The sequence below is a fragment of the Haemaphysalis longicornis genome, unplaced genomic scaffold (genome assembly GCF_048455015.1).
Source record: "Haemaphysalis longicornis isolate Haplotype H1 unplaced genomic scaffold, Haemaphysalis longicornis Haplotype H1 scaffold_2, whole genome shotgun sequence".
Taxonomy (NCBI): domain Eukaryota; kingdom Metazoa; phylum Arthropoda; class Arachnida; order Ixodida; family Ixodidae; genus Haemaphysalis; species Haemaphysalis longicornis.
Window position 1 is genome coordinate 127,423,226 of NW_027526295.1, and position 11,167 is coordinate 127,434,392.

The 11,167-nt window shown below is 42.8% G+C and overlaps 1 protein-coding gene across 1 annotated transcript in view; it reads left to right on the forward strand.

Annotated features, from left to right (window-relative positions):
- The window catches only part of LOC144169203 (striated muscle preferentially expressed protein kinase-like), a 290,267-nt gene extending 283,127 nt beyond the window's left edge, over positions 1 to 7,140 (forward strand). Inside the window, exon 10 of the mRNA XM_077698245.1 lies at positions 6,694 to 7,140. Within this exon, the coding sequence (XP_077554371.1) occupies positions 6,694 to 6,909 (216 nt within the window). The 3' untranslated portion in view covers positions 6,910 to 7,140. The remainder of the gene's footprint in view (positions 1 to 6,693) is intronic.
- The last annotated feature ends 4,027 nt before the right edge of the window (positions 7,141 to 11,167 follow it).

The following is an 11,167-nucleotide window of genomic DNA, read 5'->3' on the forward strand; positions in this document are numbered from 1 at the left end:
CACTCACACTCACACTCTCACTCTCACTCTTACTCTTACCCTTACCCTTACTCTCACTCACACTCACACTCACTCTCATTCTCACTCATACTCACACTCACACTCATACTCTCACTCTCACTCACACTCACACTCACACTCTCACACACACTCTCACTCTCACTCACACTCACACTCACTCTCACTCTCACTCGCACTCACACTGTCGCTCTCACTCTCACTCACACTCACACTCACTCGCACTCGCACTCGCACTCACACTCACACTCTCACTCTCACTCTCACTCACACTCACACTCTCACTCTCACTCTCTCACTCTCACACTCTCACTCTCACTCTCTCACTCTCACACTCTCACTCTCACTCTCACATTCTCACACTCTTTCACACTCTCACTCTCACTCTCACTCTCACTCACACTCACACTCTCATTCACACTCTCACTCTCACTATCACTCACACTCACACTCTCATTCAACTCACAGTCACACTCTCACTTACACTCACACTCGCACTCTCACTCTCACTCTCACACTCACACTCTCACTCTAACTCTTACTCTCACTCACTCTCATTCACACTCTCACTCTCACTCTCACTCACACTCATACTCTCACTCATACTCTCACTCTCACTCACACTCACACTCTCACTCTCACTCTCACTCACACTCACACTCACACTCTCACTCTCACTCACACTCTCACTCTCACTCACACTCACACTCACACTCACACTCTCACTCACACTCACACTCTCACTCTCACTCTCACTCTCACTCACACTCTCACTCAGTCAAACTCACTCTCACTCTCACTATCACCCACACTCACACTCTCACTCGCACTCTCACTCACACTCTCACTCTCACTCACGCTCTCACTCTCACTCTCACTCTCACACTCACACTCTCACTCTCACTCTTACTCTTACTCTTACTCTCACTCACTCTCTCACTCTTACTCTTACTCTTACTCTCACTCACACTCTCACTCTCACTCACACTCACACTCTCACTCTCACTCACTCACTCACACTCTCACTCACACTCTCACTCACACTCTCACTCTCACTCTCACTCTGACACTCTCACTTTCACACTCTCACTCTCACTCTCTCACGGTCTCAATCTCTGTGAGGCCTTTGAGTTCTGTATTCATATTAAGTTCTCAGCCCATTTTGAGTTCTGAGTACATTATGAGTTTTGAGTCCATTTTGAGTTTGAGTACATTTTGAGTTTTGAGTCCATTTTGAGTTTGAGTACACTTTGAGTTTGAGTAGATTTTGAGTTTTGAGTCCATATTGAGTTTGAGTACATTTTGAGTTTGAGTACATTTTGAGTTTTGATTACATTTTGAGTTTGAGTACATTTTGAGTTCTGAGTACATTTTGAGTTTTGAGTCCGAGTGAGTTCTGAGTTTTGCGCTCAATGTGATTTTTAGTTTGAGTGAGCGCAGATGTGCTGCTCAGCATTGAGTCTGAGTTTGAGTGAGTGGTGATTCGAAAAAAAAATTGTGAGTGAGTTTGAGTGAGCCGCGCCAACTTTGCCGAGGTATGGTGGCGACAATGTTCTGTCCCATGGTTGTTTTGTTGGCAAAAGATGCACACTCTTTTAGATGAGCTATAAAACCTCGCTGTTGTAGGAAACTGTCTTGTGCTTTTTCTTTTATGTTAATTGGTCCCTGATGTTTGCTCTTTTTCTGTCTCCTCTCTCAAGTTTACTTTATTCCGAAGAAATTCCAATAGTTGTGTTGGGGATTCCGCACTTGTTTTTCCTGCTGACTCGCTTTGCTCTCGTTCTTGTCTTTCTGTGCCCAGCCTATTCTGATCCATCTCCTTCAATTTGAGCTCTACAGATAACGCCGCTAGAATAACTCTCTTCAGCAGTGGCATGAGCATTGGTACATAAAACTTGGGTCTCACATTCAGTAACTCGAGGGCGAGGATGACACTTGTACGGCTTGGAATAGCTTTCTTAGCTCTTCGGTATCCCTCACTCATTTTACCTTTGCAAGGTTTAGAAGTTCGCTAATGTGCAGATCCACTTGTGTTTCATGCCTTCGGAACGTGTCCTTCAACAACTGCATTGCGCTGTCACAGTTTTTCTCAGCGGAGAACTGTAATCTGTCCATTGTAGCAGCTGCCTTGCCAGTTAATGAAGCCGTTAAGTAGTTGAATGTAAGGGCTTTAGTCATACAAGGTCTGTCGTGAACTGACGATTTGTAGATTTCAAAATCTATTCCACTGCAGCTCATTTCCATCAACATTTATAAGATCCACCTTTGGTAACTTCATCAGCTCAATGTCTACTGGACTGGCATTGTGCTGAGTGCTCGGCGCTAAGGTCGGGAGGTTAGCCTGGGATATACGCCGCTTGGGATGGACGCCGCAATGCTTATCTCAAGCTTTGATAGGATAGCCAATATCTTCATGTCGTATTAGATTATTGTCTCAATGCCTACAACTTCGTCTGGCATATACTGCTCCATTTGGTTGTTTTCTTCTTGTAATCACGCTTCCACCCCCTTTATCTGTGCTTGCGTAAACCAAACCACCATTTTTTTGGCTCCTTCTCCTATTTTCTGCTCGGCTGCGTTGATGAGCTGTGTTTTTTGCGACCTTAAAGCCTTCCTCTTTTTTTTTACAATGTATTTGCTCATCTTGCAAAATGGTTTTCTGGGCTCTCTAACGTTTCAGTCAGCTCGTTGGATCTCGTAGCTTTCCACGATGGCGTCCTCGTTGTCTAGACCAGTACAATCAGCTGTTCAGACGCCGTCGTCTTTTCCGCTCCTGGTTGCTTGCGCTAGTTGCGTGGGGGTAGAAATCCTGCTCACGCCACCACTTGTAAACACGAGAGAGACCGGGGAACCGTCTGAATTCTTTCATTAATAGCTGACAACTGATCCCGCGCTCGCGCTGCAAGACGAAGATCTTCGTCAGGGTAGGTGATAGGGATATTAACAATACCACAATTGGATAATGAACTACTGGCGGAACGTCTAAGCGTTTTATATTACCAAAAGCAACGTTATGCTTTTGATATTAGACTAGTTCTCCCTTGTTTACAAAAAAATTAATATATTTCCAGGTTGTCTACTCAATATTATACACAATTGTCTCGCTCTATAAAGAACTAATTGACTGACTGATTGATCAAATCCAACCTTTATTCCGTCCTTTGACAGGACAATGATTTTGATCATACCATTCATATTATATCAGCCATATTCTTGAATCATATTATATAAGCCATATTCTTGAAATAACAGAACTAATAATGTAAAGGCCAGTGGATGCGTTTTGAAGTTTTCACACGCCGCGGTGGCTAAGAGGCTAATACATTTTGTTTCTGAGTCCAAAGACGCGGGTTCAGTTGCGGCTGTGGTGGCTGATATTCAAATAGAGGCAGAAAGCAAAAACGCCCGTCTGTCACGTAAATTTTCCCGGGTGATCAAAATTCATTCGGAAACCCTCCAGTGCGGCGAGCCTCATAATCCAGATGTAAATTCGCCGAGTTAAGCCCTATATTCGGAATCTCACCTGAAATCGTTTTGCAGTTTCCCAGTACCCAAAAAGCGCAAAGGGAGGTGGGCCTGATTCTGGCTTTGAAGGTGACCTTTTGAAAGTTCAATGGCCTTTATGAACCTAAAAACCCTCCTGCGCCCAAAACTGCTTTTGGGCGAGAAGCTTACATTCTCTGGATATAAGAACGTTATACTCGCCCTGTTACATTACATCTCTTTGTAATATTTCCCTTCTGTTAGCTGCATCAAAAGTTTGGAGTTCCGTTTAATATATATATTCTCTCGACAACAACAATACAATTCATTGTCTGTCTGTCTGTCTGTCTGTCTGTCTGTCTGTCTGTCTGTCTGTCTGTCTGTCTGTCTGTCTGTCTGTCTCGAGAACAAGTATTTAATATTGTTCGCCAACAAGCGCTCAGTTTTCGTAGATTTTTTTAATGTGACCCAATCGTTTACGATTGCAGGCGTGAAGGACGTGTGTTCCGCTGAAAATAGTTTGGTGGGCTGGAAACGCTGTGCCAAGAAAATATCGATCATGCTCTTTATTGTCCGTACTACTGCTAAGGCATATCTATATTGCTGACCTGGTAGAAGCTAGTCATTAATATATTCAGCTATAAAGTCTAGGAAAACCGCGACACGAGATGAGTGTAGATGCGATTGGAATTTTCTTTGAAAATAACCGGGAATTTTCTTATTTGAAAGCGCAGATCCTGAGGCTGTGACGACATCACAAAACCAGGAAGCTGGCCGTTCATTTATTACTCCTGTCCAGAATATCATGGCGACGCTGGGGCAGACTGTATCGCTGAATTGCTCAGTTAAAATCCCAGAACCTTACCAAGTAAGTTGCTTTCTTTTGTCTATTCTTGAGCTGTTTATAATTATAATGTTGTTTATCTTGTTTCAAAGAAGGTGCATGTTCATGCTTCGTTTCTTGCCTCGAAGAGCACGAACCTTAAAATTACCAAAAATATCTCTCATCTTTTCTAGATGCAATATATGAAGTGAAAAAACAAAAGGATTCAAAAGTGATAAGCGTCGCTTTAAAAACAAAACTTCTGGAGCCCTTGAGTACTACCTACTATGTAGTGAACGTAGAAGCATTAGGCTTGAACTCCCTAACGGGCAGTACGGTATTATTCACGCCGCCAAATCTTATTGGGGAGGGCACCGTGATAGGCTTCATTTTGTGTATGGTACTGCTTGCTAGCTGCTTTTTTTCGCAGGTACTGGTGAGGTAGACGCCTCATAGTCGATCTCAGTAGCTAGTTCTTTGCTATAGTGGGTACTGTTTTCTGTTTCGAATGTCTCTGATTCTCCAAGGTGTAGGGGACAATTTTACGTATGCACCAGCCGAGAAATTTCGTAGAACTGGCGTCACGTGGAAGGCAGCGCTAATTTTATACATAGTCAGAGTGGTGCCTACAGTGGCGCACCTTTTTCTATGAGGTTGTGCTTTCTGTTGTCACGGTGTCCTCCTAATGTTACCGTGTACTTTTCTCTCCGCGAATTTTTTTTTATTCATTTTTGTTTCGGCTTGAAGGTTCGCCGAATCACTCTTGCTTGGTATCTGCTACTCATCTAGCTTCTTGTTCTGCAATTACCACGCATAAATTTAATTATTGGAGGTCCAAGTACATGTCTCTAATACATGTTTGTTAGTCGATGGCCATACCCCATTCGTTATAGCCACCTTTACAGAGATATAATCGTCGGGCTTTGGAAGTACGTCGGTTCTCTGCTTGTGTCGCATTCCGAAGTGCGCAGGATTTTCAACCTCCATCGTTAAGCTATGCTTTCGCATTATTAGAGAACTAGGTATGCCTACAACAAAAGGCCCTGAAAGCACCGTGAAAATCTTCCTTCCCTGTTGTAATCACAGCACACTAAATATGCATCAACGGACGCCTTGTTTCCGCTCTTCAAATCGGCGTGATATTTGATTCTTGTTCACGCTGTCCATTTGTACCATAATAAAACAACACCCAAAATGTCACTCGTCCCACTTATATACCTTTCAAGAATGTAGGAATGATCGCAATCTTTATCCTCTCTCTTGAACAAGCCTTGCAATGATTAAAATAAATGCCTCTCTCATTGTATGCAACTTTGCAAAAGCCACAAGTCACTGTGCAGACAGGAATGAACATCTTAACCTCGCTTGTGACAAAGATGTTAAAGGGAGAAAAAACTAATTTATATTTTAAACAGAGTCACTGTAAAACATCGTTTACATCCCTGCAATGCTCCGCATTGTCTTTCTGGCTGAGAGCAAGTAAACGTTTGCATATAAAATGTTTTGAAGAACCTTTACTTTAATTGGAAGTGCAACTTCCCTGATAACACCTAAACAACAAGGTATCTCCTGCTACCAGTGCTTGTACTCGAGTGGTATGTGTAGACCGTAGCACTATAATCTACCAATGTTAACGAAGTGCAATTATATTTTAATCGCGCCCCCTACATGAGGCGACGTAAGTAGACTCAGGTCGCGTCGGGACGTAGTCCTCATGCGCACCCTATTCAAGCTAATATTCCACACCGATGGGCTTAGACGGATAACATAGTAGGACTGGGGAGCCACAGCTACATTCTTGCAGCACAGCCGGAATCACACTGCTGGCGAATAGACGGAACCAATTCTTTTTTTAAACAACGGGATACTGCAGAAATTCTAAGTGCCTTCCTCGGCGCCGTGCTGAGAAATCGACATATCACACACAGTACCAGAAAGAAGCCGTACCTGAAAAAGTATGTTTAATACATCTCAACGTACCATCATAAGGAAACATATAAGACACCGTACACTAGTTCAATTGACATGAAAAGTTCATTTTGATGGCTTTTTTTTGTAAAAATTAAAATACTTCGCTTGCTTTTCTGGAACCGTGTGCGTGTGGATTTATGGTCGTGGCAACCTTAAGCACGGACACTGCAGTGTCCCTCAAATTGGTTATTAGTTTTAGCAATGAAGCCGCGGAAAAAATTGCGTTTATGACCGTGGCCATGTTAAGCACATGACGAGGTATACTTTCCAGTCCAGTAGATGCACGTTTTTGTCCTTGTGCGTTGCACTTCTGTTTACCCAATTAGTTCTTTAAGCACAAACATACTTCATAGTCGAAATATTGTTCTCCTCTGGTTGGGGTGTCTTGTTTCTTCCAGGTCTTGTGGAGACGATTTAAAGGACAGCAAGTGATTTCGATCGGCTCTATTATAATTGCCCCTTCCCAGCGGTACTCAGTTATCCATGATGATGAAGGCATTCACAAGCTTGTCATCAAGGACGTGCAATACGAAGACAGCGATACCTATTCTTGTGTGATCACCTCAAATCCTGTGCCTGAGCTGGATATATTCCTTGACGTCGTTAGCACGTAGGTGACAAGTGCTGCCTGCGTTTCCTAGGAGTTATTATGCAAGGTAATGTTAGCAAATTTCGCCCTCCTGTTGATGACGGACGGATAACCTAAAAAGAATCGTGGAACTACCTTTCTGGAATGGCATTGTACACAGATGAAAATTAAGTAGTGGCACCCCAGCAACGCTAACCAACTTCGAACTCACTCCAGGACGTACTTCGAAATAAAAAAAAATGTCGTTCCCTCTGAATTGTTAGTATGTGCACGGCCGCCCGATGGAAACAAGGCACCGCCAGCCGAATGCGCTTCTCCGTCGCTGACGGCGATAGTTTCCTTTCCGCCACAGCGTCGGCCCTGTCGGTGGTCATCGGTGGAATAACCGCAGCGGCGGCCGCCCGTGGAAGCTGCTTCGAAGCGCCGCTACCCGCGTAGACGAACCGTCGTAATTGATTACATCGTAATTTTTTTAATTATGCGGTGAGTCGTGAGCGTTGCAAAATGATCGATATTTCAAAACTAGTTACGGAGTCAGTTTTTAAGTGCTATTGGTCAGAGCGCTTCAATTCTTTTCCTCGCAGCGCGACTGAGCAGCACGCGGCATATTAAAGACGTCCTGTCCCGCTCGAGGCGTCTCATTTCTTCAGCATTTTTCAAGGATTGAAAATGGGATGTTTGGCGCGTCATGGTGTTGTTTTGATGAGCACTGGGTTGAACCATTTCTGTGTTGATATTTGAACACTGCGTGATCATCAAAAAACGAACAGGGAGGACAACAGCCTCTTTGTTACTTGCGATGTAGTAAAACAGAAAAATGCTGGATTCTGTGACGTGCCGGCAACTTTTTACAGCGCGTTGTAAAATTATGACCACATTTCCCTCCTGCTTCCTTTGTTCGCGTTTTTAAAAGTTTTGCTAATAGCCCTTGAGATTTTTTTATGATTTCTTTTCTCCGGTTGACTACCAGAAATTAAGAAGCATGATGTTTTATTGGCTTTAACGTGCGGCAAATTATTAAGTGGTAAAAATTTGGCAACATTTAGAAGGAAATCTGTTCTTGCTATATTTTTCGATACGACAATGCCTCTTAAACCACTTCCGGATTCATTCAGACGGATTATTTATCGTGTGCCGCATTGTCTTTATACCTAGCGCACTTGTAAAAAAGTAGTCAACCGTCCAATGAAAGTTTTAGTGTAGCACAGATTTCAAGCTCTTCGCCAGAGGGTTCACGACTGGATCTTAGAAGCAGTAGAGCTTTATGGGGCAGCATAGGAGGAGGCAGTGGAGAAGGTAGAGGGCAAGAGGAGGAGGTGGAAAAACTTTACTTAACAGGTGAGTTGGTGGGGAAGGCGTTCTGGTTACATCACCAGTCCAGTTACATCACCATTCCTTAGGAACACCTTACCTAATCTAAGGCTGGCTGTTGGTTCCTGCTTCTGGCACACTACTTAAGCTGGCCGTCTTCCAGGCGTAAACAGACGGCGTCACAAAAAGCCTGCAAATTTTCTCTCGCTGTTGTACATGCGGGGATTCTGGAAATATATCCATAGATATGCGTACTAGTTTGCACAGCCCGACAGCTAGCCCATGTGGCTAGCTAAGCCTCCGGTTGTGAAGTACACAGAAACTGACACTACCCGTCGTTGTATATATATATATATATATATATATATATATATATATATATATATATATATATATATATATATATATATATATAGTCGTGAAGTAGAGTCCTTAGTTGCTGCACGAATACTCACAAAGTAGAAGTACGCTCTTCGGAGACTTTATTTCCAACGTTTCGACCTGAGACAGGTCTTCCTCAGGAATCATATATATATATCATATATATATATACCTATATATATATAAATATATATATATATATATATATATATATATATATATATATATATATATATATATATATATATATATATATATATATATATATATATATATAGTCTGAAAAGATAAAAACTCACACAGAGCGCGAAAAAATTAGGTTAGTACAGACAGAGACACACGAGAAAGACGTAAAAAATAGAAATAAGTTTACTGACGTTTCACGAAGAGGACTTCCTTTCTTCAGAGTACAGAATAAGTTCGTTTCAGAGTTATATATATACAGAAAATGTAGCAAGAGCGAGGGCAAGGTAAGAGAAGGGAGAGTTCGTACAATTGGATAATGATTGGTGGGTAGTAAACGAATGCAGAGGGAGCGGAAAAAAATTATAAAAAGGATAATAAGAACACACAGTCACGCGGTACGCACATATGAAAGAAAGAGAACCAAACAGAAAAAATTAACAAGGTAATTCCCCCCTCCCCCATGGAAACAGGGGTTAAAGAGGGGTCAAAACAAGATATGCCATTGCACGTGTTTGACAAGGCCAAAAAAAATTGTCACGCGGAACGAAGAAAGTCCAAAGAAGATATGCCCATGCACACAGAGGGTGAACATCTGCCCATACACACCCGTTATAAGAATCAGGGTAAGGTCATTGAAACATGAGTCACTTGGCTTGTGTTGGTGGGAGGCAAGGGTCGCGCCCAAAAGCAGTAGGACAGGCAGTTTCGACAGGAAATGAGTGTACATTGGTATACAAAGAGCAGGGGGAAAAAAAGGACAAGGTTAAACAAGTCATGAAAAGAAAGAAAACAGGCAGGTGCACGCGATGACGCGGCAGCAGGTAGTATGCATCAGGCCGGCGCATGGTACCAGTTCAGAGAATGCCGAGGCGGTCAGCAACGAATATTAGAAAACAACAATACGAAAGCAATCACACACGCTCGGGTACAGAAATTGATTACAGGGTGAGAATATCAAAGCTAACAATGGTACTGCAGCCTTCTACCCAGATCAAACTGTCCAGGCTTGTTCGTAGGATTTGGTTTAGTGAAGCCATTGCGCTGGCACCTGCATGTTGAAAGGTGTTTATTAGGAGAGGATAGAGGCGTCCCAAATGACTGCTGTCGTGTAGACACCGAGGGACGCAGCCGCAGCGATTGTCGAGGAGCAGCTAGCTGTCCGAGATTGTAGCGCGTTCTCAGCGTGGTCAGTATTGTATAATTGTCACCTTCCCAATCCGTGTAAGCTACATACGCACTAAGTGCATATGGTCTTCTAGCAACCTTCGCAGTGCGTAGTAACATATTCCAAATTGGCGAATCTGGTGCCCTAGAACATACACGGCACCTTTTCAAGATGGTATGGACACTAACAAATTGTTCGTCAAAACCATTTATATTATAAGTTCATTAAACAAGCCGCTAGCAAGGTATAGAAGAAATTGCGACAACATATTTCGGGACAACGAAGTGCCTCCTCAGCCCTTATTCCTACAGCACTGCGTAGCAAATGAACGTTTTCCTGTCCCCCATGGTACCCACTTCGTCGCATCGTACCCACGGCTGTCCCCATACAAAACGCAACGAGCACAAAAGAACACTCTAGAGTGTGTGCAACAAGCGCTATGTTTCGAGCACCGACTGATAAAAGTTCTAAAGAAACATGCCTGGTTAAACCGCCCACTAAACAACAAAAAAAAGCAAGAGGAAGAATTGCATTTCTGTTCCAATATCAGTTCGTTACGTGAGATCAGTAAAAGGGTACTTCGGTGTAACTTAGAAATGGTCAAATACTTGAAAGTTACGTAATGGTGCTGCCGCCGCGCTACAGCTAATCTTGAATTCTTCGTTATCAATTTGAGGAACTAGTTAATAATTTTTAACGTAGATTTATTTTCAAATACAGTAAACATGCGATCTTGTTTCTAAGACACTCCCTTTGGATAGGCGCACGTCTATGCTATTGAATTCAAGCTTCCACACAAACCAAACCAAGTGTTAGCAAATTGAGCTAAATAAAGGCAGCTAACGGTAACAAGAAGGCTGACGGAGGCTAAAGTGGCTTACGTTCACAGGGAAAAACTAGTGTACGTTTTGGTATCCACACAACTTTTAAATAATGAGATAGCCCACGGCCCCACAATTTACACTAGTAGGTTCCTTGACCAAGAAGTGGCGTAGCGACTACTAAACAGGCGGAAAACTTTGCTGTGAACATTGCTAAGAATCTTACTCGTTTAAGTAGTACAGCACCTTTTCAAGCATCTGGATTAGTTGTGAGTTCCCCGCCTTTTTTCTAGAAACAATGCTGCCATAACAGGGATTGCAAAAACTTTGTTCCACTTTCTTTTCACAGTAAAGATCCGTGATGCACTGACGGTCTTTCTGAGATTAACGAAGAGCTTTGATTTTGGAAAAAATACAAA